At 48.7% G+C, this 27,610-nt stretch overlaps 3 protein-coding genes and 1 pseudogene across 17 annotated transcripts in view; 2 read left to right on the top strand and 2 right to left on the bottom strand.

The window, feature by feature from the left end:
- Nucleotides 1-2,779, bottom strand: part of TTLL5 (tubulin tyrosine ligase like 5) — a 305,509-nt gene extending 302,730 nt beyond the window's left edge. For 9 of the 13 annotated variants that reach the window (XM_022576497.3, XM_022576502.3, XM_022576503.3 and 6 more), the window contains exon 1: nucleotides 828-2,285. In XM_022576497.3, coding sequence (XP_022432205.1) covers nucleotides 828-901 — 74 coding nt within the window. In that variant the 5' untranslated portion in view covers nucleotides 902-2,285. The other 4 variants (XM_022576495.3, XM_022576493.3, XM_022576494.3 and 1 more) reach the window with 4 other exon arrangements.
- On the top strand, nucleotides 2,521-11,740 carry ERG28 (ergosterol biosynthesis 28 homolog). Of its 3 annotated transcripts, none has more exons than XM_022576514.3 (5): nucleotides 2,521-2,914; nucleotides 5,262-5,424; nucleotides 7,721-7,811; nucleotides 8,301-8,457; nucleotides 9,163-10,301. In XM_022576514.3, the coding sequence occupies exons 2-5, from the start codon at nucleotides 5,292-5,294 to the stop codon at nucleotides 9,178-9,180; spliced, it is 399 nt and encodes a 132-aa protein (XP_022432222.1). In that variant the 5' UTR covers nucleotides 2,521-2,914; nucleotides 5,262-5,291; the 3' UTR covers nucleotides 9,181-10,301. The 3 variants fall into 3 exon arrangements, with proteins under 3 accessions (XP_022432222.1, XP_022432221.1, XP_022432220.1); XM_022576512.3 differs by lacking the exons at nucleotides 8,301-8,457; nucleotides 9,163-10,301 and adding exons at nucleotides 10,311-10,429; nucleotides 10,541-10,726 and having other exon boundaries at nucleotides 2,661-2,914; XM_022576513.3 differs by lacking the exons at nucleotides 8,301-8,457; nucleotides 9,163-10,301 and adding an exon at nucleotides 10,541-11,740 and having other exon boundaries at nucleotides 2,658-2,914.
- Nucleotides 11,741-14,627: 2,887 nt separating this feature from the next.
- FLVCR2 (FLVCR choline and putative heme transporter 2) overlaps nucleotides 14,628-27,610 on the bottom strand; it is a 61,296-nt gene continuing 48,313 nt past the window's right edge. The window contains exons 6-10 of the mRNA XM_022576507.3: nucleotides 20,888-20,998; nucleotides 19,976-20,081; nucleotides 19,714-19,825; nucleotides 19,074-19,129; nucleotides 14,628-14,871 (exon numbers count right to left, since the gene is read on the bottom strand). Coding sequence (XP_022432215.1) covers nucleotides 14,803-14,871; nucleotides 19,074-19,129; nucleotides 19,714-19,825; nucleotides 19,976-20,081; nucleotides 20,888-20,998 — 454 coding nt within the window. The 3' untranslated portion in view covers nucleotides 14,628-14,802. The remainder of the gene's footprint in view (nucleotides 14,872-19,073; nucleotides 19,130-19,713; nucleotides 19,826-19,975; nucleotides 20,082-20,887; nucleotides 20,999-27,610) is intronic.
- Nucleotides 21,803-23,310, top strand: LOC115802908 (ras-related protein Rab-15 pseudogene; annotated as a pseudogene).

Genomic DNA, 27,610 nt, shown 5'->3' with positions numbered 1-27,610 from the left:
GAACTCAGGAAAGCCATGTGTCTCAACAGACTCAGCACAGGCTACAGAATTCTAATGTCCTGCTCCACACTTACTCAAATAACTTCTTTTTTTTTTTTTTAATTAATTAATTAATTTATTTTTGCCTGTGTTGGGTATTCGTTGCTGCGTGCAGGCTTCCGCGGCGAGCGGGGGCTACTCTTTGTTGCGGTGCGTGGGCTTCTTATGCGGTGGCTTCTCTTGTTGTGGAGCACGGGCTCTAGGCGCGTGGGCTTCAGTAGTTGCAGCACGTGGGCTCAGTAGTTGTGGCTCGCGGGCTCCAGAGCGCAGGCTCAGTAGTTGTGGCGCATGGGCTTAGCCACTCCGCAGCATGTGGGATCTTCCTGGACCAGGGCTCGAACCCATGTCCCCTGCCTTGGCAGGTGGATTCTTAATCACTACACCACTAGGGAAGCCCTCAAATAACTTCTTATTATCATCATTCTATCATCCTAAAGGCTTCTGAGAAAATACCCAATGTCACAGAATTGAGAGACCTACTTTTCTTCAATATCTAAAAATTTCAAAATCTCCTATGTTAGGAGCTCTTATCAAGAGTTGACTAAGAGCTACTACCTGCAACGTCTAGAGCCGATGTTCACTCATGAACCCAGAAACAGAGCCTCATCTCATTTCAGATAGCTGATGGTCACCCAATAATAAGATCTTGAATTAGATCATGTATGAAAACTAAAACCAGAGTCAGACAACACCAAAGGAAGGATATTGGGTAAAAGAGGATTTGAGTAAAAGAGAACTATTTTCCATCCTGAACGCAAAGGGTCAAAAGCAGTCTTGCTATTACTTACTCTTGGCTTACCGCCTCCTCATCCTCTGAGGATGCTGCTGTTTCCTCCAGGTCCCGGGCCATCACGACTGGCATTTCCTTTAGAGTTTGTCATGCAGTCAGCAGACGGGGGCCTCAGAGACCTTTCCTTGCAGATTCACTGGATCATACAATTTGGGTGGCACAGATTCCTGCAAGAAAGCCAAATGACCTGAAACACAATGCAGTTGTCTTTTTGTTCATTACTGCCGATGATCTTCCAAGTAATGAAAATGAATTATTTACCTAAATAGTGTCAAACCTCTAGAGACTTACCTTCTCTCACAGTGCTTCACAAATGCCACAAAAATCAAGATTTTTTTTTCAAACATACTGTCTGTCCTCTGTATTTGAAGAGCTGCTGTGAAGTTTCAGTTTCTCATTTTTCTTTTACATACTAAATCTAACGTGCAGCAAAAGGATACACTTACTTAAGAAAGTCTGAGGTAGGTGGCTGATTGCCTAAAACATAGATTCCTTGCTAGAAAATCCTGACGTGAGTTAAAAATAAAAACGCAAGTATTAAGATCCTTGCAAACATTTCTTTAGATTCTATGCCAAGCACAGGTAAAATACTCTCATGTTTCCGCTAAAACAAATTCAACCACTAAACGAAAAAATGAATATATTCTGCTGAATCAAGGTCATAAATAGCTGGGAAAAAAAAACAACTGTCCTTCCACACTCTCAAAAATTATTCGCCCTTACTAAAAATCACAAACTATGATCCAAATATCAAATAGACATTAAAATTAGCATATTTCTAACTTAAAATATTTTTAATAGAGAAAAGGTACATGTTCATTGCGTGTCTTTTTGGATGGAATAGAAATTACAGGTAAAGAAAATGAAAATGTTTTAATGACCATAATCCCATTACTCAAAGATAACCATTTAATGTCAATCTTTCCAAACCTAATTTTCCATGCATTAATATATGTGATAAGAACGTAAACAGGGCAAAAAATGCCAATTCCGATAACGATCCTTACACATATTCAGCGAAATGGGCAATCTCTAACAATCTCAAAGGCGTTCTTCCGAGTATCCCCAACGGGACCTCTCAGTATTTCCCAAAATGTTGCAAGTCCCTTAAATTAATACAAAACAAACAAAACCTCCAAGCGAGGAAGGGATGCCAACCTGTCCTAGGCTGCCAGCAGAGCAGGGAGAGACAGGGCGATCGGAAGAAGATTAAGGGCACTCGCCCAAGGAGCGTCCTCGCCCTAAAGGGATCGGGCCCTCAGTCCCACCCCCGGCTCACTCCAATCCAGGTAGGTCCTCAGATGCTCCCTACAGTAAGGACGCGGGAGACTCCGCCGCAGAGATTCAGCCCAGCGCGCCCGGAAGCCAGCAGCTGCTCCCGGACTCTGAGAGAGAAGTGCAGCGGATGGCGCCCGTCCAGACTTGGGAGCGCACCTCCCTCGGGTAGAGGAGTGCGCTGGCGCAGGCGTTTACCTGGTTCATCTGCCCATGGCTCGGGGCAGGCAGGCGGGGACAGCGCTCTGCGCCTACCTCCCTCCTCCTTCCCCAGCCCGGCTCAAGGCGGCCGCCGACCGCTGCTTCCCCCGTTACTACAACAACCAACAAGCAACCGCCCGCTCGGAGCCACTGCGCAGGCGCCCGCCACCCGGCGCGGAAAACGCTCGGCTTCGGGCGCGGACAATTGTCGTCACCGCCGCGCAGCGCAGGCGCAGGGCCCTGCTTTCCGCAGAAGTCTTGACTTCTTTTTTCCGCTCTTTTTACCTCCGCCGCAAAAAGATTGGCTCCGAACCTGGAGTTCTTCCGCCACGCTCAACACGAGGGGTCACTGCAAGAGCGGCGTACCGGGGGTGTGGCTTGGGCAGCGGCAACCGCTGATTGGCAGTGAAGGGGTTCACGCCCCATCTCCTGCTCGAGCAGAACCAGAACAGCCAATCAGAGCGAGGACTGATGGAAACGACCCAATCCTGGAGACGGGCTGAGAGTGGGGGCGGGGACAAGTGGTTCAGGTGGATTCAGGGCTGGAACTGTGCTGGGGAAGCTTCTTGCTCTTGCTGCTGCTGCTGTTCTTGGGAGTCCAATCGCTAGGTAAGGTGAATGTGGGGGAGAAGAGGTAGGTGTCTGTGTGGCATCTGATTGAGAGGATCCGGACAGTCTGGAAAAATGGATGTGGGATAGAAGGAAGATAGCAGGGAGGCCACCTTGTGGGGGAAAAGAGGTTCCAGAGACCAAGAGAAGAGGGAGCTGGGAAGATGAAGAAGGCTTGATAGGTTCGGAACTAGTGAATGGATGAACGAATGAGCGGCCACTCTGAGCCTAGCACGGTGCGAGGAACCTTTACTTTCTCATGTAATTCTTATAATAACCCTTGAGATAGGTATTTTTAATCTCCATTTTGCAGGTAAGGAAACCTAGGCTGTAAAGTGTAAGTTACTTGCCCACGGTCACACAGCTACTAAATGGTAGGGCCAAGAAAGGAACCTCTCACTGCCAACTCTACTAAACACCACACCTTTGCTGGCCTGGGCCAGGGCAAAATTTGAGAATGGGTGTTGGATGCTCTAGGGGGCCCTCCGAAGCTTTAGGGAAATTGTGCTGAGGGATTGGCAGAGCAGTTCGGAAGAGTGCTCAGGCTCTGTTCATCAGCTATCTGCTGGGGTTTCTGAGAGCTTCTGTGAAACAGGCATAAGTTCTGTCAAAGAGGGAGGCCATCCATGCGGCTTTTCTGACCCTGAGAGAGCCTGAGTCTCCTGCTGAAGGAGGGTGAGAAAACAAGGAGGATGGCAGGGGAGGGGAGTGTGCACATCTTGGCCCATGCTGTAACTGCTTGTGATTCCAGTAGAACCCCATTCTCTCTGGACTTGGACAGAGTCCACTTTTGTGACCCATTTTCACTGAGCGATTCACCCATTGACCCTTCCTTCTCTAGGACTCTTTGTTTTTTGGTGCTTCACACTGTCTTGAGCCATTGCTGACTTTAATATCTGTTTCAGCTGGGTAGTGTAGGAACATAACGAAACATCTACTGCCGAAGTGACAAAGGAAGCCTGATAATTTATCGCCACTTCAGGCCCAAGAAATTAACCTGACAACAGATAAACCATGGGCCAAGAAAACATAACGAAGATGGCCAAGAAGCAATTCCATGATAAGATTTTTTTTATCTACATGGTTTTTACTTAAACCAAGCTGAGTGCTCAGCAAGGGTTGATCTAAGGTTTTGTTTTTTAAACAAAAAGTACATGACCTGATGGTATTTTCTATACAAGTTGAAGACAGAAGTGGCTGTGGTATGCTTGTCTTCCTCAAAAATGGAAACTTCATCAAAATATTCTCAAACAGTGAGACAGTCTTGCAACATATAGACCAACAGACCATGCTTCGTATCTCAGCTCTGCCATCTATTACTGTGTAACCTCAAGCAAGTCACTTAACCTCTCTGTGCCAACCCTTATCTGTAAAATGGAAATATTAAGTGTCTATCCACATTAAGGATTAAATGAGATAATATATGATAGGTTCTTGGCACAGTGCGTGGCATATACAGGTGCTCAATAACTGTTAGCTATTGTACTAGCTAACCCAACACCAACATTGCTGTTTCCTTCTCCATATAATTTTCTTACTAGTTCTCAAGTCACCACAATTTATTTATTTTTAGATTGTTCTCCTAGTTCATGGAGGATGGTGTACCTGAGAACCACAGTAGAGAAAACTTAAGGATGTAAATATTGCCCTCACACCATAGATTCCACTCAAATGTACAAGGCTTTTCTGTGCTTGGAAGGATCTGTCACCAGTAGCCAGGCAGGTATCTGTTAGTAGATTTATAGTCACCTTTGAGCCACTTGCATTACAAAGGAATGACATGAAACGCCAGGCTAGAAGTAAAGATCCCAGGGGACTGATTCCAGCCAAGAGAAGAGAGTTCTGATTTAGGCTAATATTTTTGGAGAAATTCCTTAGACAAAAATAAGCACTGTGCTACTTATTGCAAAGTATACTGTTGACTCACCACTATTAGTATGACTAAATATTGAGACCAATTTCTGTAAGTCTTACACCGAAGTCCATTTTACTTCTTTATAGTGATATTTGTACACCTCCCTTTCTCCTGTTCCCTTTCTTCTCTCCATTTTTTCCACTGGTTTTGTCATTTTTACCCGCTGCATTATTTAGCGTTTTTCACTCTGGGTAAAGGTCAGCACACTTTGATTTAAGGTAGATATTCAAAGGCAGTGTGCCAACCCTGTGAAGGGTAACTGGGAGTGGATGAGCCTCAGGTATTTGGAGAGGAGTTTATGAAATGATTGATCAAGTAAGCTTAGTACAGCCCTCATGGGTGGGACACAGGTTAACTACAGAGGAGAGCGAGCTTATGGTTGAAGTACACTAGCCATCTGTTGTCTCGTGCCCTTTGCCTTTGTTTCCAAAGCAAAAAACCCTCTCAGATTTGAGGGGAGCCATGAGCCGGTTCCTGAATGTGTTACGAAGCTGGCTGGTTATGGTGTCCATCATCGCCATGGGGAACACGCTACAGAGCTTCCGAGACCACACCTTTCTCTATGAAAAGCTCTACACTGGCAAGCCAGACCTCGGTAAGAAAGCAAAGACCTGCATCCTTTGTGGGAGTGGCTTAAATTGTGGTTCCCACGTCTGGCTATAGATTAGAATAACCTAGAAAAACTAAAATCAAACAAAGCACAGGTGGCCATTTCCCTCTCCAGACCTACTTACTGAACCTTTCACCCCCTGGGTGGGGCCCAGGAGTCTTTTTTAAAAACTTCCCAGGTGTATCTGATGCTGCCTAATCTAGCCTTAGGCAGCCAATAGAGTAAGAGACGTGGTGGATAGCACTTGGTCCTTTTTTCCCCCAAGCTTCTCTGAATACCTTTTCATTCATTTTACACTACCCTAGGCAGCTAGTCTGTACAAAAAGCATTACAAGGGCAAGTGAGGAAACAGTTCCTTGGTGATTCTGTGGTGCCCGACCAGAAAACCATAAAGAAGCTTTTCATATTAGCTCAGCCCCCTTTCAGGAATCAGATCGTGGCGCACATGGTTTATACCCTACGTTGCAGATGGAGAATTACTAATCCAAGGTCTTCTCAAACCGTGACATAGACCTGAGAAGATATCCCAAATCCCTCCAAGTTGGTCTCCCAAATTGAACTTCCGCGGGCGCATGGTGGCCTCTCCCAGTGTCCTGAGCCTCTCTGCTGAGAGTGTCTGCACACTTAAGCTTGCACTTTGTTGCACTGATGTGTGGGGAGGCTTGAGCTGCAGCACCATTTCACAGTAGCTGACAATTCTGTGTCACATTTATAGCTAACCCAGATTCAGGCTCTGACCTAACTCATTTTTCTCTAATATCTGAGTATAAAATGAAACTAAGTAGGCTAAGGCTCACTTTGAACAAGGCTCAAATACAATGGGTGTAAAGAACCTGGAAAAGTGGGCAGGATAGTTCCACTTTTCACGCACCAGTGCAGTTCTCAGATGCTCCAGGAACCCTGTATAGATTCACAGGGTTTAAAGGTTGTCTGGTCTAGCCCTTTGAATTTAAAGTTGACACAGAGAAGCCCAGGGGTAGAAAATGCCTCCTCCCTCATGACCTGGGGGCAGTCCTGGTACTTTTCTGATCATAGCAGGACCCCGGAGCATCCCGTAGAATTTCACCTGATGCCTAATTTAGTTAGGATTGGTGAGATATTCCACTTCTATATCTCACTCACTAGAGAAATTTCCTGCCTTTTAATCAGAAGAGCTATCAAAATGCTTTATAAAGAATGTTGCCCTCCAGGGCTAACCGTTAGATATTTGTTTGGTATATGGAATTTTTTCTCACCTTACTACCATCTAAAGGTCTTCAAGGTTGTGAATTTGGTATTGCCGTCTGGTTTCCCAAAGGCTGAAAAATCCTTAAAGCAAAATCCTGAAAGACCTTTCAGTTGCCAACGTTGTCCTTTAAAATTTCTCTTGCTCAGTGGACCAGCAAAGAAAGTATCTTTGCTTTCACCGTTCTGGTATTCCCCCTCCCCACTACTGGATGCCTTAGATCAATGCCAGTACATTAATATCACCAAGGCCAGGGAGGTTTTAGAAAATACCAGGTGGGCCCTGGGCCCACCTCCAGAGTGTATGATTTAACTGTTCTGGTACCCAGGTCTTGGTAGTTTTATAAAATGTCTTCAGTTGGTTCTAATAAATGTCCAGGGTCAAGAAGCACTGTTATGATGGACTGTGATCCATACTCAGGACAATACAGCAGTGCCAGAATGAAGCTAGCAAAAGCAGAGTGGCCCCAGCAAACGCCAAAGGAACAGTGCTTTGTTCCCTTCCCACATGCACAGGAAACCAGCCTGGTTAGGGCTTCGTTCACATAAGATTCAGCAGACCCAGGGACTTGGGTCTCTTAAAGACCAAGTGTGGGCATCTAGATGGAGCCCAGTATTTCTGAGTTATCTCCTGTATCAGCCTTGAAAGTCTGCTGACCTCCTAGGCATCTTGTATTGACAGAACCACTCTCCACCACGTTCCCCCAAACCTGTCCGGATCCAGGCTCACTGGGCTTCGCCAACACCAGAGCGGCTTCCAGGGCAGAGCCGTAAACTACTGCAACCAGGAGTTACTGCCTAAGTGGGCTGTCTGTTGGGCTCCTACTCTTGGAACTCGCCCACCCAACTGTAGGCGTTTGAAGAGGAGCTGAGCCAGTTCTCATTCTGGAATTCTTTCCATTCCTTCTAGTTCCCATGTGCAGCACCAGAGCCTCCTGTGTGCCCAGCCAAGGGGAGTTCAGGCCTAAGCTCCCTGCCCCCTTCAGTGAAGTAGGAAGAGTTTGGAGGGAACCCTGACCCTCCCTTCTCAACACTCTTGCTTTTTTCTGCTGCACAGTGAATGGCCTCCAAGCTCGGACCTTTGGAATCTGGACGCTACTCTCATCAGTGATTCGCTGCCTCTGCGCCATCGACATTCACAACAAGATGTACGTAAGAAAGGGAAGAGCGTTAGCTGCCTTCTGTTGGAAATCAGGTGCTAAGCATACACACTGTGGTCCTCTCTTGGAGACCCGTTAATTTTGATACATTAGCCTTGGATGTGGATAATAAAAGGTTAATAGGTTCCATTCCTTCCAGGCCTAAAAAACATAATAGGTCTGAAGGTCTTTAAAGTTTGAAAATTCTTTGAAACTGACATAGCAAACTGGTTATGTCATGATCCAGTAGCCTGCGTCATACCCCTCTACTCCTTTACTAAAGAGTCAGCCTTTCTTCTACTAAAGAGGTAGTGTGCTCTTTTTAGAGAGGCCATGACATACCTTATTCTTACATTCCTCCTTGAGAAGCAGGAATGAACAGAAATCACGATCCATGATAAAAATGAGCCCACAAGTTAAATGGTTGTATGCTTTATACAGAGTCAGGAGGTGGGGGTGACAGAGAACCCAGGACTCCTCTGTATTCTGCCTCTTCAGGGGACTCACATGGACTAATGTGGAACAGTTGCAAGCAATCACAGCCTCTGGTCTAGATAATGTTGTAACCCGTGCCGGCCACTGGAGGGGGCTCGAGCTTTCTTCCCAACAGCAGTCATCACCACAGTCAAGGTGGAAAGTTTGCTCAGGTCCCCAGGTGAGGCCACCAAAACACCAGCTTCATACTAAAATATTTTTGTCTTACCGAGACTCTCAGCATCTGGGCAAGAGAGGAGATAATGATATTTATTGAGCCCCTCTTATTATGCCAGATGCTTCCATCCACATGGCCTTGATTAAGTCTCCTCTTAGTAGCCCTGGGAAGCAGTGATTTTCATTGCTGGTTCTGTAGATCTACATATAAGAGACCCAACTAATTTAAATTGAGGAAGACTGACTCAAGTGGGATTTGAAGCAGGGCTATTAGCACTGCGATCTCTCCAGCTTTATTTTTTCATATTTTTGAACCTGAAACTGGTTTACTTGGTCTGGACTGACACGTATTTTTGGAAGCAGTGCAGTTTAGTGGAAACAGCCTGGGGCCCGAGAATGAAAACAAGAAAATAGGCTCTGGTTTCAGTTCTATTGGTAACTAGCTTTGTAGCAGCAAGTTCATTATAGACCTTCTCTGCATCTCGGTCACTTCATGTATAAAATGAGACTGGTATATCTGTTCTGCCTCTCAGGGTGACTGGGGGGAAGTAAGGGCTGAATAATCATTTTAAAGGCCTTTACCATGATGAAGAATTGCTGTCAAGTGTAAGGGGTATGTCTTTTGCTCGCTGTGCTTTGGGGATGAGGAGAGACAGCTGAGACTTACCTTTACCTCTTTACCCTTTCATGTCCCCTTCACTCAACACAGGACAGCTGCAAATGCTGACTTCTGTTTCCAGCGTTTTTTGAAAGCCTGGGACTTTGGTCCAAGGCCTTCTGATATGCACTCTGATTCTATTCCCTCCCTAACTGGAAACTCAAAATCAACTCCCAGCTGCTCTCACTTTCTGAGACAGTCTGTTCTCAGAAATTCTGCCTATTTAATGTGTATATCTCTAAATAAACCTGCTTTCACTTAAAAAAAAAAGACAACTCCCATACGTACGTATTTACTAAGTGTATAAAAACATGCACAGGAATGATAAAAATCAAACTTAAGATATTCCTTCTGGGGAAAAGGAGGCAGAAGAATGGGATCAGGGTGGGAAAAGGATACACAGGAGGCTTTAACTGAAATCCGAATATTTTATTTCTTAGAAAAAAAGTATCTGAAGCAAAAATGTCAAAATAGTCAGATTTTTTTTGTATATTTGAAGTATTTCTTAATTTTTAAAATTTCATAGTTAAAAAAAAGGTACCAGCAATCTAAGTGGTCGGTCATCCTGTAACCTCTCTCTTCTCCACCTCCTTGTCAAAGCCGAGGAACAAGTTCTCTTCCCATGAGGTTGTCACCGTGTCCTCCATCTGACCATCTTGCAGGTTAAGATGCAAAATATCCACCCCACGTTGCGAGAGCATCTAAAGGCCCCAGAAAGGTCCTTGCTACCCTTTCCCCACACATGCCCTTCATTCTATGGCATCCATCATATAAGCACTGACCAGCCCCTGGCCAAACATCTGCCAGGCGGGCTTGGACTAGAGTCAAGCCAATTTGAGTAAGTAGAATACGTAAGCATGATTGGTCCAGAATTGTCTACAGTGCCTAGGATTGCCATACTGCAGACTCTGCTTTGCTATTGCTGGCTTCACCACCTTGCTAAGTAAGACTTGCGGAGGCCCTCTGGTTGCCTGGACCATTCCCCTCTCAGTTTAGCAGTTGAAATCTTCAATTTTGCCCTAGATGTGAATAAATTGATGTGATCAAGCAGCCAGGTCTTTCCCAGGACCAAGTCTCCTTTTTCTTTAGCCATAGTCATTTCCTGGGTTTTGATTTGTGTGTTTCAAGTCTGATCACTGCTTTTCCTCTGCACTGAACAAGCTGTACCTTCAGTCCCATCTCTGTCTGCTCCGCTGTAGGCTCTACCACATCACGCTCTGGACCTTCCTCCTCGCCCTGGGGCACTTCCTCTCCGAGTTGTTTGTATATGGGACCGCAGCTCCCACCATTGGCGTCCTGGCACCCCTCATGGTGGCAAGTAAGCATCCAGTGACCCTAGAACTCCTGCAGGAGCTGTCCCAGCCCTCATACAAGCAGTATAAGAAAGTGCCGTGCTTATGTCAGCCACTAATCTTGTCTCTGTATTAAGGTTTCTCAATCCTGGGAATGCTAGTGGGGCTCCGGTACCTAGAAGCAGAACCAGGATCCAGACAGAAGAAGAGAAACTGAGACCAACATCACCACGTCCGAGACTTCATCTTCCACCTTTGCCAGCCTCTTCCTTCACCCTCTTTGCTCTTCAATTTCTTTTCTGCTCCATCTTCCACTTCTAGTCCTTTCCTTTTTTTTTCTTTAATTTAAAACGTTTTAAGATATTTAAATATGCCCACGGCAAGTCGGTGCCATTTAAATGTACGTACCATTTAAAGAATCATTTGAAAATGAATACTCTGTACCTCCATCCAAATCAAGGAATCGCCGGCACATCCGAAGCCCACCGTGTGCCCTTCCCCCACCCGCAGCCTCTTCCAGGACCCCTTTTCCAGCCTTCTGCTTTCTTCCTTTTATTTACACCCGACGATTTGACTTGTATGGTGGGAACACGTGAACTGTGAAACTTAACGCTGCTGCCGCACCTACAGCAGCTGCCACCAAGGGCTGCTTCGAGGGGGTGTCAACCCAAGCTGGGCTCCTCTCTGCTGCTGGGCCCAGGACTCTGAACCATCCAAGGGACAGGCAGCTCTTCTAAGAAGAAGGGCTCCCCTGCAAGTGAGCATGGCTCCTTACCCTTGTGCCTACAGATGGATCAGGGTTGGAAGAGTCTGGGCTGTTTTTAGACCTTCCGGTCAGCTGTATTTGTGTAATGAGATTTGTAATAAATAGAAAAACCTTCTGCTCTGATCAGTCCTCGTACTTTGGCCTCCCCTAAGCCCAGAGCACTCCTGCCCCTCGTCTGAGGCCTAGCAGAGGAGAATCACAGCTTTCTGCTGATCAAATATACCATGAGTAGGACAACTCAAGACTCAGGCAAACCTGGCTGCCTTTTGTCCCTTGCTCATTTCTTGTGAAGTCAAATCTTCCTCCTCTCCACCCCCACCTTAAAGATTCTGAGTTCACAGCTGAACAGCCAGGACCCTCTCTTGTTTTCTTCCCAAGGAAGAAACAGATTCTTGAGAAAGCAGAACCAGGCAGCATAGAAGAAACAGCCATATGACCATGAAAAGAAGAACACTGGGGCCCAAGGACAAGGCACTGGAGCAGACTGCTGCCATCTAAACACAACCAAGTGTTTACTGAACACTTACTGCATGCCGGACACCTGGGAAAGACAGATGAACGACCCAGGCAATGTCCCTGTAGTCAAGGAGACAGACTAGCAACAAGCCCATACCTGAAAGAACAACTCCAGACAGTGATAAGAACTCTAGAAAACAAGGTACTGTGATCAGGAAGGGGAGGGAGGTGCACAACTTAGATCATCGGGAAAAGCCTCCCTGAGGAGCTGGGATCTGAGTTGAGACTTGAATCGCAGGGATCATATGTCTTAAGATGTGAGGTGGGCATTTAGGGCAGACTACAGAATGGTGAGGTTAGGGAGTGGAAGATAGGAGATGGAAGGGAGGCAGGGGGCTTGTGAGCGCCTGACAGGAAGCTTGAAGTTGATACTTCAGTTGGGAATTCTCAGTCAGTTAAGGCTCTTTAGGTGAAAATCTTCCCTAACCTAGCTGAACTAATAAAGGTAACATTGGCTCACAAAACTGAAAGGATTACAGGCTTCAGGGATGGCTTGATCAGGACTGAGCTCTATTTCTCCGGGATTCTTTTGGCTCTACCCTCCTACATTGGCTTCATCCACAGGCTGGCTTCCTTTATGATGATTATGGTGCCAAAAGTGGTTGTTACGATTCCAGGCCTCACGTCCCCACCTGGAAAAACAGCTCAGTGTACGAACCATCTTTCCTTTACCAGCTATTGTAGGAGGCAGTAAGAAAAGAAATGATCTTACAGAACGTTAACATGGATGGAGGTCCACAGGGGGCCCACCTAAGAAAGGAATGAATGAAAGCATAAGAGTATGTGGATCCTCTAGGCATGCACCACAGAAACATGATTCCAGATAAATAGAGACAAGATCCCGAAAGATCTAAAAACATGATACAGAGTATTGGCAGACACTATGGGCATAAGATTTCTCTAACAGCCCAGGCTTGGCTCCCTTCCCAGGTGGTTTAAAGTGGAATCATAGTGTTGTCTCTCCACCTAAGAACTGCTAGCAGATACGGAGCCAGAATGCCACAGACACAGTGCAACTCTGCAGAAGTGTCCAGGAAGCTGGCCGTTGCGGCCCACTCACGCAACACACATAAGGTCAATGCAATCGCAAAGGGAAGAGTGGCAGGAAGGGGGACGATTCAGAAGAACTGCAAATGACAAAACTGGATTCCGGCCAGCGAGACCTGGTGAGTGACTGCTCTGATTATAGAACAAACATTCCAGCCACGCCTTGAGGCAGAGCCAGAAACCACAGTGGGCTCTCTGGGCAGCAGGCACACTCAGGTGAACTGTCTTCCTTTGGATGCCGTAGGGAAAGCAGTCCCCGTCACATGTCAGACGTTGAGTTGCAGTCCCCCACAAAGGCCAGCTGTCACCCCTGCAGCCTCATCTTTTAAAAGTCACCCACTAGGATGGCAGTATCTGTGTCAGCAGAAGACCACCTTCCAGGGTACGGAGGCCACAGGAGCACCTCCTCTACCCCGAGCCCCCACCCCTCCAGACCGCTCCCGCCACCAAAGCCATCTCTGCCCCAGTACATGACAAGGCAGACCACATGGAGAATCTTTTATTGCCTTAAAACATCTGACATTAACAAGTAGAAAATACTAATTATGTTTTTTAAATAAATCAGTGGTTTCAGTAAACATTTTGTTGATACATTTTAAGGGGCTGAAGAGTAAACACTTTCTCCTTATCAAAAAGTAAGGCACCATCACTCTCCACCTCCCCTCCACCCCACCTCAGTCCTCCCACCAGAAGTGTGAACTTCTGTTATGATGTACAGAATATCTGTACACACACACACACACACACACACACACACACACCTGGCTCCCCTCGGGCAGTGGCTCAAGCACCCCAGCACCGCTGCCACACAGGCTGCTCCAATATGCTGAGGCCGGGGCAGCATAGGGGTCATGATCACAGAACTCAATCAATGCACAGGAGAAATGACCAAGACGTCTTATTTTTGGAAATACTACCCAAGCCCACGAGTAGAGCCAGACAGCAGGCAAAGCAGGAGAGGTCAGCTAGGGCTGGTTGAAGGGGAATCTTTAAATTCAGAACATCTGAGAAAAAATTATTGCTATTAAAGAAGGGGGTGAGGGGAGAGGTGGGGATGCAAATACTGTCCCCATCAGAGATGGAATGCACTTATCTAACCCAGCAGACCTGAGTCCCGTTCAGTGGCCACCTTCTGCCCTGTCATCTGTCAGAAGCGTTTTGGAGTTCGCAGGGGGGAAGGTATCCAGGTTGGTTTTCACTAAAAGGTACAGACAGTTGGCTGGGCTTGCCCTCCCTCTGGAGAACACGTGGGCAGCGTCCAGATGACAGCAGCAGAGGTGACAGTGACACACACACAAGGCGCTAGGCCAGGACATCTTTTGTAGAAAAGAACCTTTCCATTCCCAAATCGTTTAGGGACCAGAGTCCCCAAATTCGTAAGCACCCTCACATCCCGAGAAGGTCAGCTCTCTGAAACCGGCTTCTCCTTCACAGCCACAGCAAAGTTTCTGCCAAGTTTACTGATGTTTGGTTTGATCAGCTCTTGGGAAAGAGGGTTTGGAGACAGACGCCAACGTGAGCCGAGAGAACCTGGTCCCAGAGTCCTGAGGGGTTTGTCCTGATGGTGTTTTCTCTCCCACAGAACGTTAGCGGTCAGTCTGGTGGCCCAGGAATGACCCTCGTCCAGAGCAGCTGCTGCTCCTTAGAATTGGGCTCCTAAGGGTCTGAAGACACTAGGAAAAGTTAACCTCCGGAATAAGCTTTCTTTCCGTGATAATTTGCAGGCTCTCTCCCGAGGGATGGGGTGGAGGGAAGGCAAGGCAGCCGGCCAGGACTGACTCCAGGATTCCCTCTGCCCCCGCCCACCAGCTCCCAGACCTACGTGGGGGAGGGGTGGGGAAGGGGCGGGGAGCCGATCGGCACGTGGTGAAAAGTGCAGTCTCCCCCAGGCAGGCGACACCAGCTCTGCGGTGGGTTCCAGGCGGAGGCACTGACGTCCAAGCCACAGCTATGCCCCCTGGTTCCCTCCAAAAGCTGCTCCGGTGAAGCCCGCGGTGCTGGGAGGGAGAGCTGTGCTGGCTGAAGAGGTGGGCGTGGTCCGTGTTCCCTGAGTCTCAGCACCTTTCTCTCTCAGAGGTGCTCCTCCAATACACCAGTGGGGGCTTTGCTGGTTTTGCTCTCGTCCTCCTCCGGGGGTTTCTACAAGGCAAACAAGTGGGCAGCCCTTGAGGTGAAGAGGCAGGGACTCCATCCCGACCGGAGCATCTGCCTGCCAGGGAGTCTGTAATCCGCGGGGAAAACCAGAGTCCCAGGCACTCAGCACCCCTGACAGCGAACAAAGGGAACAGGAACAGAAGCTCCGGCCCGGCCACAAGCGTGCTCCTCAGACACACACACCATCACGACAGAATCAAAGGAAGCACAAGAAGGCAGCTTTCTGTGACACCGCAGCCACCACGGGCCACCTCACTGCGAGCGCCACTGAGTTCTGCTCACCCTTCTCCCCCTTCTGACAGCCTCAGCCCACCTGGACGGACCCCCAGGCGGCTGTGCAAAGGGCCAGGTCTGCACCTCCCTCAGGACTGCTGACCAGCCCCGGTCGGGGGCAGCCCCAGGATGAGGAATACTGTTGCCATGTGGGTGGAGCAGCTGCAGCAAAGAACTGTTATAAAGGCAGGATGCTTAATGGCATATGTCAGCTGAGAATAACGTATATATAATTTCCGCATAGGAAAAGAGACTTTGGGTCAGTTTGTCTTCAGTTTTCTTGGGGGCGGATGGCACAGGATTAGAAGACCTTCTGGGTCACACTCGTTAACTGGGTGGGATTTATATATGGAGATTATTCTGTGAGGCCCCTAGGCGCCAGCGGCCAACTTGGGCATTTGTCTGCCATTTTAGGAACACTTTGCTTCTTCCATCAGGGGCTCATCCAGTTCCCAACAAGGCCTCGTGCACAGGCCCCGCCCCACACAGCCCCCACCATCGAGGCTGGAGGAGCACGTCCAGGACACGTCAGCTGGAGAAATGGCGCTCCCTCTCCAAGGACACTCTCAGGGCAACCTGTGGCAGAGATAACAGCAGTAGATCCAGCTTCCTGTTCTCCATCCTGCTAACGTTTTGGCACCAGCTCGGCCTCAGCCCTGAGAAGCCCTCACTCAGGCAGCCAGCAGCCGACTTCAGCCACTCAGGCTGTCTCCTCTCTCTGACACACTCATGCACACACTCCCGCCTCTTCCAGAGCCATCACCTTGAAATCACAATCAAACAGGGCTTAGCGCCTCTGTGGCCAAGGACTACTAACTGGTAGAAGAATGGAAACCCAAATGCAGACTGTTGCCATGAAGGTCAGTCATGACCCCCCCAGCCAGAAGTTCTGGCTCCTTCTACCAAAATGACACACTTCACTGATTAGAAAGAGCAGCTCTGAAAGAGAAAACCAAATACCATATGCTAACACATATATGTGGAACCTAAAAAAAAAAAAAAAAACCCTAGGGGCAGGACAGGAATAAAGACACAGACGTAGAGAATGGACTTGAGAACACGGGGAGGGGAAGGGTAAGCTGGGACAAAGAGAGTGGCATGGACATATATACACTACCAAATGTAAAACAGATAGCTAGTGGGAAGCAGCCGCATAGCACAGGGAGATCAGCTCGGTGCTTTGTGACCACCTAGAGGGGTGGGATAGGGAGGGTGGGAGGGAGACGCAAGAGGGAGGAGATATGGGAACATATGTATATGTATAACTGATTCACTTTGTTATAAAGCAGAAACTAGCACACCATTGTAAAGCAATTACACTCCAATAAAGATGTAAAAACAAAAAAAAGAAAGAGCGGCTCTGGCCAGATGCGCCGCCTGCCCTGCATTCACCTGGAGCTGAGAGTGAATCCCTGTGACAGTTCGCAGGTCCCACTTACACCCACCACCTCGGGGCGTCAAATGACAGCCGTTGCAGGGATGCCCTCTGACAGCCCTGGCTTCCCTGGGCATTAGCCCAGCATGACTCTGGACACCCCCCCATCCCACCAGGCTCCCCCAGATGCAAGGGAGGTGCGGAGACACACAGTGAGTATCCAGGACACCGAAAGCTGAGCACCAGCACCGGACTGGCCTCCTGGTCCTACTCGGTGCTATTTCCCACAGGCCATTCGGATGAGCCAACACCTCCATCCTGGATTAACAAACCTGGTCCTAGTGGACAAGGATCTGGCTGCAAAATAGTGAAATATGGGAACAACCTAAATAGCAAACGAGAGGAAATGGAAATGTATATACGTAGATGTGGGGTTTGGGGGGTGCAATGGTGTAGAAAGTTTGCCAGGCTCTAGTAAGGAAACAATCAGAGTAGAAAACCCAATGTGCACAAGCATATTCATAGAAAATACACTGGGAAATGACGAAATGTTACTAGGGTATCTCTTGGCACTAGGACTATAGGTGACCTTTACTTTCTTCTGTTTGCCTTTATCTGCCCAGGGAAATACAGATTATAAAGTAAACATAGCAAAATCACATATCACTTGACACAAGGCGTCACATTCCAGATTGAAACCTTTTCACGAGAAACCTATCCTGTTATCACGGGCACCTTTTCCCAGGCTCAGGATATATTCGCCAAAGTGTCCCGAATCACGTTTCCTCATCCACGGCACAGGGGCAAACCCATCTCCACAGTGGTGACGCCACAGTTCTCACAGGCTCCTGAGAATAACACTCCTGTCTCAGGCTTTCCCCGTGTCCCCACTGAATGTCCAGTCCCAGCCGCCTCCCTCCACCTGCTCCCTGCTGCTACCTGCCAACCCCAGAGTGTGAGATCAGAGGACAAACAGTAAGGAACTAAAGATTAGCAACCATCTGCCAACACGTATTCTTAAAGCGCTAAACGTACCTCTTTCAGGTGACATTTTTGCCTTAGAAAATTGGCAACGGTTTTTAAAAATGATAAATACTCAGTGTTGGCTTCATACACTGCGAGAGCAGTGAGCATTGGTAGCACTGACAGTACCTTTCTAGAGGACAGTCTGGCAATACACATCAAAGCTTAAAAATGGGCATGACCACTGATCCATTTCTTGGGGAAATACTGTGCTTAAGAACGTGTCCAAAGATTCAGCTCCAGGACATTAATCACAGTATCATTTATAACAACAATCAGAAACAACCTTAGTGTTCCCGGACAGGAAAACTGTTAAACAAATCATGTTTATCCATGTGCGGTCATTAGAACACGGTGCAGTCATTAAAAGTATGTTGTAAGAGACTAATGACCTGATAAAGCACTCGCAACAGGTAAAAGGCACATAGAACAAGATTCCACTTTTGCTTAAAAAATGCATACATAGGGCTTCCCTGGTGGTGCAGTGGTTGAGAGTCCGCCTGCCGATGCAGGGGACACGGGTTCGTGCCCCGGTCCGGGAAGATCCCACATGCCGCGGAGCGGCTGGGCCCGTGAGCCTGCGTGTCCAGAGCCTGTGCTCCGCAACGGGAGAGGCCACAACAGTGAGAGGCCCGCGTATCACAAAAACAAACATACATATGTATAGATCATATGTGGACACAGACATGCATAAGAAAATGTAGAAAAACAGCATCTCATCTCTAGCTGACGCTATTACAGGATGACTTTTAAATTTTGTACACCTTTATTTTTTTTACAGAATATGTATTACCTCTGTAATAAGTTTTGGGTGTTTTGTTCTGTTTTTGAAGAAAACCCTACTACGCTCTTAGAGCTGAAATTCCTTTCATCCTGGCTCAGACTTGACACTTAACACTTTGGTTAAAATACTTCCCAGCCAATTAGAGCTATGGGAAACACTTTTCTGTTCTAGATCAAACTCCTGGTCCTCTCTCCTTCCATGACCATCAACTCCTGCTTCCTAACTTGTCCTTTTAGAGCCCTGATGGCAACCCATTGGCCCCGGTCCCGCTATCCCCATGGCACTGCCTGGGGGGCTGTCACATGCCCAGAGGGCCACTGTCTCGAGGCCACCACCACCATGACCGAATGGGGGCCCCAGGTGGTTACCTTTCCTCTCCAGTCACCAACCCCAGGCTGAAAGGAGAGGACCCAAGGCCTGAGGACGTGTCTCAGGATCCGGTGGGGGGCGGGGTGGGGGGGCTGCTGCTCAGCAGACTGTGACACAGTGAGGAGCTCCGGGGACCAGAGCAGGGAGGCCAGGAGAAGGGAAGGAAGCAGGAGAAGAGCCCAGGCAGGGCAGCAGAAAAGCAGGGCTGAGGCAGCTCCCAAGGAAACTCTTTGTCTCCACGTGCGTGATGCTGAGTTGCTCTCACAGCCACCCGTCACTCTGGGAGCACCCCCCACCCCTGCTGCTGCAGCCTCAGCAAAGCCGGGACCCGGATCTCAGCCCAGCAGCTCCCCACATACTCACATTCTCAGGAGTTTCTTTGTTTGCTTTCTGCCTCCGGAGATCTGCCCGAATGAATGCTGAGGTCCAGGATTGCAGAAGGAAGGGCAAAAGAGGCAGTTACCAAGCAGATCAATGGTCACGTTCATCCACGAGAGGGAGCCCTCACTCTCCTAAGGGCCACAGGTATCCCACCTCCTTCAGATATTCCAGGGATCTGAGGTTCAGTCAGCCTTGATAAGCCTGGGGACCACTGCTGTCCCTGACAGGCAGGAGCCAGTGATGACACTGCCCTTCACTTATAGATCCCTGATATTTGCAGGGAGTTTGCACACATTGCTCCAGTCCTCACAACAATCCCCATTCTACAGATTAGGAAAGTGGGGCTCCCAGAAGTGGGTCCACTTGCCCAAGGTCAAAGAGCTATGGAGGTCGGTGTCACAGTCTAGGATTCAAACAAGGGTCTTTCGGGGCCAAAACCCAACCTCGCTCCAACAAAATATGCTAATGCCTCCCCCAAAGACTTCCTAACAAGCCCTCTCGTCTGCCCCGCCGCACAGGAGTACCCAACTGTCTGATCAATCGAGGCACTGGGTGCCAAGCTGCCAACAGCCTAAACCCGCGAGCAGTCAGAGCATCATGTTGTCCTGAGGCCCTGACTCACCAGTGAGGACTGCTCCAAGGGTGAGGAACGCACACAGGAAGATGTTCCCAGGCCTGGTTCCATAGTTGTCGATAATCTGGCCCTGGGAGATGGTGAAGATGATCCCGAATACCTGCAAAGGCACAGAGAAGACTGGAAACAAGGGGCCAGCCAACCAGCCCACGGGGGAGCTGAGCTGCCATAATGTAGTGTCTGCACCGGACAAGCCCAGCAGGGAACAAAGAGCCACGGCTCTGGGGCCACCACGAAATGAGAGGCCTACCTGGGCAGACACGTTGAGGAGGCCAGATGACATGCCTTCTGATTCTGGGTATGTCAGCTCCACAGCAAACTCAAATCCCAGCGGGAGGTAGCCAGTCATAAAGAAGCTGAAGCCCAGATCACAGAAACAAGGTGATGGAGAACTTCCGGAACGAGGAGAAAAGGGAGCCTACCTCCTGCCCTACAGCTCCTTTTCCTAGTCTCTTTCTCCCCATCAAGACAAGCCTTGAAAATCAGGCCATCCCCTACGCAGCCATTACACACACACACACACACACACACACACACACACACACACACGTACTGCCCACAGGAAAATAAGTGGGAGGTGAAGCTGAGTAGAGACCCCTGTGGAAGAGGTACCCTTTCCTACACTTTCTCATACATCAAGTCCAGAAAATTCCAGCTCTGATCTCTTACACCTGCACCACACTTCCGCTGCTTTCACATCCGCTCTCTCTCTCATTCTTTCCAACAACTCCACAAGGCAGGCCACTCATCTTAAATTACAGATGAAGGAACTGAGTCTCAGAGCGATTAAGGGAGGTGCCTGTGGTCTAATAGATAGTCAACAGCGAAACTGAGATCAGGACCCACACTTTCTGATTCCCAGCCCTGTGTACTTTCTCTGAGCCCATGTTGTCCCAAGCAGGGCTAATAAAGACTCCATATATTTCCTAGCCTCCCAGAGATCTGTGAAGGACACAGTCCATCCCAACAGCATGGATGGGCCTGGAAGTCCCAGGTGGGCTTTCAAAGTGTTACAAGTGAACATGACCTCTGGCCCCCATTTCCACATTTCAGGAGGTCAGTGAGAAGGCAGCAGAGGGATACCTATTGCTTCCTAGGATGTTGGCAGCTCAGGAACCATGGGTGGAGCTTTCCAGTTAAGCAGGTTAGAGGTGAAACTTACCCCATTGCACCAGCCGTGATGAACACTACCCACAGGTGTCCCAGGTTCAAGGTCAATGTGTAAACCACCATGCCCACCAGAGTCATGATATAGACCACCAAAGTTGTCTCCCTACAAGCAGAGGCAACGAAGTTGAGTCATATACTGCGGACTTTAACAGGATCTTTCCCTCCCTCTCTCCCTCCCTTCCATTCCTTCCTTCCTTCCCTCCCTCCTTCCTTCCTCCCTCTCTCTCTCCCTCCGTCCCACCTTCTATCTATTGGGCACGTGCTGCGTGCCAAGCCCACTTCTGTGAGCTATTTGCTCTCATAGAATTTTCTGTCCATGAGGTTGATGGACATCGGACCAATGATCACACTGTGGTCAGAGCTACAAAGGGTAAGACCAGGACAGTATGAAGTCATCTTGCGGCACGTGTGTTCTCCTGCAAAACCCTCTCAACAAGATCGCGCTGCGCCTGGACTTGTCACGTCCTACCCACAAGCAACAAGGCATAACCCTTGCCTCTCCTCCTCCCCCACTGAAAAAACAAATGGGACACACAACAACTGTGGTCAGGCGGCAGTGGCATGCAGACAACCCCAGAAGCCCGTTCTGCTTGTCTGCTTTGCCCCCAGACCCCAGGACAATGCTGGGCAGAGCCCTGGCTGTGAGAGTCTCTGTCATCGTTGAATTCTTCCTGTTGCCACCTGCACACGTCCAGCACCGTTTTTCCTGCTAAATCTGAACTACTCTGCTCCTGACCGTGGCAACTAAGAAAGAACATTCTCCAGCCCTGAACTAAGTCCTTGACTCCAAAGCCGAGGTGAGAAAGCTCTGCCCACGCCCAGTTGCATTTCCCCTTGTTGGTCCCTCAGAAGGACCCTCAGCAACGTGCTGGTTTCTGTTTCTGGCTCACCCTACTTGTGCCCCTCCCCACACCTCTCCCCCCATGTTGCCCACTCAGGACTCTGCTGCGGCCCTGACTCCTGCACTGGGACCTGCATCCCTCTCTGTCCTACTGACTGAGGGCAGGGACTCTGCACATCCTTCTGCGCTCTGGCCACGAACGTGGGAACTCAGACTATGAAAGCTCAAAGCCTTCACTCATCTCTGCTGAAGCCAGAAACACAGAGGGGTTGCCAGCAGGTGTGTACTGTGGTTATGTGAAACTAACACTGCATTTACTGGATGCCAGGGAGTCTGCTAAGTGCTTTACACGCGTTTATTATTTCATTCAACCCTTACAAAAGCCATGCAATAAAAGTATGACTAATTTAAGAAAACTGCAAGCATCTTTTCTAATCACAAAACTTTGAGATCAGAAATCAACTACAAAAACTGCCAAAAACACAAACACGCGGAGGCTAAACAATTATCTACTAAACAACCATCAGGTCACCGAAGAAATCAAAGAAGAAATTTTAAAAACACCTGGAGACAAATTAACAAAAAACACAACAATATAAAATATATGGGACACGCTTCCTGGCACCGAGCGAGCGGCGGCGAGGCGGCGTGAGCCGACCCCGCTTCCTTCTCGCCGCCGGCGCCGTTCTCGGGCGAGCGAGCGCGCGCCGCGATGGCCCCGGCCGAGCGGGGTTGAGCCCGCCGCCCGCCTGCCCACAGGCCGCAGCCCCTCCGGCCCAGCCATGGCGAAGCAGTACGATGTGCTGTTCCAGCTGCTAATGATCGGGGACTCTGGGGTAGGCAAGACCTGCCTGCTGCGCGGCTTCACCGACAAAGAGTTCCACTCCTCGCACATCTCCACCATCGGTGTCGACTTTAAGGTGATGACCATAGAGGTAGATGGCATCAAAGTGCGGATACAGATTTGGGACACAGCAGGGCAGGAGAGATAGCAGACCATCACAAAGCAGTACTATCGACGGGCCCAGGGAATATTTTTAGTCTGCGACATTAGCAGTCAGCGCTCTTACCAGCACATCATGAAGTGGGTCAGTGATGTGGATGAGAATGCACCAGAAGGTGTCCAGAAGACCCTTAGAGGGAATAAGGCTGACGAAGAGCAGAAACGGCAGGTGGGAAGCGAGCAAGGGCAGCGGCTGGCCGAAGAGTACGGCATGGACTTCTATGAAGCAAGGGCCTGCACCAGCCTCCACATTAAAGAGTCCTTCACGCGCCTGACGGAGCCTGGTGCTGCAGGCCCACAGGAGGGAGCTGGAAGGTCTGCGGACAGCCACCAACGATGAGTTGGCCTTGGCGGAGCTGGAGGAGGACAAGGGCAAACCCGAGGGCCCGGAGAACTCTTCGAAAACCTGCTGGTGCTGAGCATCTTGCGTGGAGCGCCCCCACCCCGCACAGTCCCCTCTCCCCGCAGGAGGGCTGCGGGCACACAGGGAGCCTCGGCTTTGCCCTGCGTCTCTTCTCCTTCGGGTGACCCTGTGGAATCTCGGCTGCTGCTCCTCCTCCTGCCTGGCTCCGGGGAGCAGCTCCTCTGTCCTGTCCGAGCTGCCTCGCCCCCCTCCGCCCTCCCCCCGGAATGGCCCCCTCCAGCCTGTTTCCCCAGCCACAGGCCTGCCTCGAGCCCCTGATGTACTACGAGCACCGCCTCACTACCCCGAGGTCCCAGGCGATGGCCCAGTCCGGAGTCAAGGAGGCCACTGGAGGTTCCTTCTCTCAGTGCATCTGGTTTCCTCTCCGCTTCTCCTCGTTTCTTCCCACCTCTCTTTCTGTCCCTTCCCCTCTGCTGTGTTCCTATCAAAGCCCCCCCCCGCCCCCCACGTGTCCCATGTGGCTGCTGGTACAGCACCTTTCAATTCCTCCCTCTTTGCCGGGCTGAGGGAATGGACTCAGGCCCAGGGGCATGTTCGCTGCTCTGCTCCGGGAGAAGCCCCACCCCACTTTGTGGGAAATTCTTCCAGTCCTCTCCTCCCCACCGCCCTTTCTTGTGCCATGGGCCTGCCTCCCCCGTGACCGGGGAAAGAGGAGAGGAAGGAAAGCCCAAACTGGTGGTCCCCACGCATGGGGCTGTCCTACCCCACCCCTGCCCCGTCCCCAGCTTCCGCTGCACTTGGCTGCCTGCCCTCCCGCCTCTTGGGGGAACTGAGCTTCAGAGAAGAAAAAAATGATGAGGGGTGGCAGGGATAAGGAGTAACCTCCATTCTCTACCTGCCCTGCAGCGCATACACTATTTCTCCCTGCCCCCGGGCTCCCGAATTTAAAGATGTGGACCAAGGCCTGAGGGCACTGCAGGGGCAAGGAGAGCCCTGGGGCCAACCACACACTCCAGGAAGGGGAGTGTTTGGAAATGAAGGGCCAGCTCCTATATACCAGGTTGAGCGCCCGGACAGCAGTTTGCAAACCAGAGGGGAATTCAGCAGCAGCAGGGATTCCTGGGCCCCATCTTCCATTTCTTTTTCTTTTTCTTTTTTTTTTAACATCTTTATTGGAGTATAATTGCTTTACAATGGTGTGTTAGTTTCTGCTTTATAACAAAGTGAATCAGCTATACGTATACATATATCCCCATTATCTCTTCCCTCTTGCGTCTCCCTCCCTCCCACCCGTCTAGGTTGTCACAAAGCACTGAGCTGATCTCCCTGTGCTATGTGGCTGCTTCCCACTAGCTATCTACCTTACATTTGGTAGTGTATATATGTCCATGCCACTCTCTCACTTTGTCCCAGCTTACCCTTCCCCTTCCCCGTGTCCTCAAGTCCATTCTCTAGTAGGTCTGCATCTTTATTCCCATCCTGCTCCTAGGTTCTTCATGACCATCTCTTTTTTTTTTTTTAGATTCCATATATATGTGTTAGCATACAGTATGTTTTTTTCTTTCTGACTTACTTCACTCTGTATGACAGACTCTAGGTCCATCCACCTCACTACAAACAACTCAATTTCGTTTCTTTTTATAGCTGAGTAATATTCCATTGTATATATGTGCCACATCTTCTTTATCCATTCATCTGTCAATGGACACTCAGGTTGCTTCCATGACCTGGCTATTGTAAATAGAGCTGCAATGAACGTTGTGGTACACGACTCTTTTTGAATTATGGTTTTTTCAGGGTATATGCCCAGTAGTGGGATTGCTGGGTCGGATGGTAGTTCTAGTACAGCTAATCAATGAATTTGGTAAAGTAGCGGGATACAAATTAATGCACATAAGTCTCTTGCATTCCTATACACTAATGATGAAAAATCTGAAAGAGAAATTAAGGAAACACTCCCACTTACCACCAAAAAGAATAAAATACCTAGGAATAAACCTACCTAAGGAGACGAAAGACCTGTATGCAGAAAACTATAAGACACTGATGAAAGAAATTAAAGATGATACAAACAGACGGAGAGATATACCATGTTCTTGGATTGGAAGAATCCACATTGTGAAAATGACTATACTACCCAAAGCCATCTACAGATTCAACGCAATCCCTACCAAACTACCACTGGCATTTTTCACAGAACTAGAACAAAAAATTTCACAATTTGTATGGAAACACAAAAGACCCCGAATACCCAAAGCAATCTTCCATTTCTTATGTAAGATGGGCATCTCCCCACCACCCCGGCAGGTGAGAGGTGACAGAACCATGCTGGTGGTCTTTCACCAAGCCCAGCCTTCAGGTCTCAAGGCTTTCCCGAGATCCAAAGTTTGTGGGAGAAGGGCAGGGGGCTCACGGGCAGAAAGCAGGCGAGCCCTGGGTAGGAACGCTTGGTGCTGTTCCCTTCAGCCTTCAAGACCAAGTGCTCATCTTGTTCCTCAGCTCCTGACTCAGAGGCCTGAGGGTTTGCCAACTGCACTGTGGCTACAGGTGGAGGGAAGCGGACTCCCTCCTCCAGGGCCCTTTGTTTCAGGAAGAAGTTTCTTTAACCCCATATGGTCCAAGAGTCGTTTGCAGGAGGCCCTTTAAGGAAGGAGCAAGTCAGTTACCAGCCCTAGTAGGGTTCCTCCCCACCTTCCCAAGATGGGAGAAGCCTAGGGAGGAGGATCAGTCTTAAGCTGCGTTGCATGGCTGGCGCTGGAGCGAAAACAAAACTGGGCATCGAACATTCACTAATTAAAGAGTAAAATCCAGGACACACACATGTGAAGAATTAAGAGCCTCACTTCCTTACTCCTCTGAAAAAAAGCGTGGGGGATGAAATCACCAAACCTTTTCTTCTGACTCTTATCAAATCAGGAGAGAGCAGGAGAGGGTAGCTCAGGATGAAGGAATGGGGGATGAGTTATCATAGTTGAAGGAAAAGGAAGGCAGGAATAGTTATAAATAGTCAGCTAATGAGAAATGTAAAGAGCTGACTCTTTAGGATGAAGTCACGACCAGAGCTGAGGATGCTTCCTTGAGGACTAACTCCACAGGTGTTAAAACATGCAGCATCACTCTGGGGTGGGGAGGTCAGCAGTGCCAACCCTCAGTGTGCCCTCAGCCAGGGACTCGAGGGAGCAGAAGTTATACTGGCCATTGGCTCCAACCTGTGGTCAGTGTCACTGCTTTCCCTGAAGATCTGGCCGAGCACCATTGCCTTTCTCTCCTAGCACCCTCGGGGAAGAGGGACTATATTTTTACTGTACCCTAGGGGTTCTGGAAGGGAACACTTGGGGTTAGGATTCTATGGCCTGAGAAGCCCCATCCATAAGGGCCACAGCTGGGGAGAAGTATGGGGCAGAAGAGGGGTTGGGATTTTAGGGTGCAGCTATGCTCATGAGGTACCAGAGTCAGCCTCTCACCCCTAAACTTCTCCAGTCCCGGAGGTAGCCTGGGACCTGGCCTTAGACTGTTGAGCAGGTGCACCTGCCTGTTGACTCCTCACCACCTTTGCACCTGTTGACTTGAGACTCAGCACAGCCCCAGGCACTCCACCTGCTCCTGAGCCCCACCATCTCCCTGTGAACTTTGTGTGCTGTGTCTTGGGTCCAGGATATGAATTGTGAGCAGGGTTCATCTATTTTAAACACAGATGTTTACAAAATAAAGAATATTTCAAGTCAAAATAATTAATTAATTAATTAATTAAATATATGGGACACAGGAAAAGCAGTTCTAAGAAGCAAGTTTATAGTGACACAAGCCTGTCTCAGGAAACAAACAAACAAAAATCTCAAATAAACAACGTACTCCAAGGCAATCAGCAGATTCAGTGCAATTCCTATCAAAACACTAATGAAAGTTTTCACAGAATTAGAACAAATAATTCTAAAATTTGTATGGAAATAGAAAAGACCCCAAATAGCCAAAACAATCTTGAGGAAGTAGAACAAAACTAGAGGTATCAGTTCGCCCAGATTTCAAACTATACTATAAAGCTATAGTAATCAAAACAGTATGGTACTGGCACAAAACAGACACAGAGATCAATGGAACTGAATAGCGATTCAAAAATGAACCCACATTTATGTGAGCAATTAACGTACAACAAAGGAGCCAAGAACATACAATGGGGAAAAGACAGACTCTTCAATAAATGGTGTTGGAAAAACTGGATGGCTATACACAAAAGAATCAAACTCAACTACTCTCTCACACCATGCAGAAAAATAAAGTCAAAATGGATTAGGCTTAAATTTAATTTAAGACCTGAAACCACAAAAATTCTAGAAGAAAATATAGGCAGTATACTGTTTGACATCAGTCTTAGTAATTTTTTTTGATATATCTCCTCAGGCAAGGGAAACAGAAGCAAAAAACAAACAAATGGGACTACATCAAACTAAAAAGCTTTTGCACAGCAAAGGAAACTATCAACAAAATTAAAAGGCCAGCTACTGAATGA

The sequence above is a fragment of the Delphinapterus leucas genome, chromosome 2, assembly GCF_059928025.1.
Source record: "Delphinapterus leucas isolate spDelLeu-1000000601 "Yukka" chromosome 2, BTC_Dleu_Yukka2, whole genome shotgun sequence".
Lineage (NCBI taxonomy): Eukaryota > Metazoa > Chordata > Mammalia > Artiodactyla > Monodontidae > Delphinapterus > Delphinapterus leucas.
The sequence above is the reverse complement of the archived record's forward strand: the minus strand, read 5'-3'. Positions and strand labels throughout refer to the sequence as shown.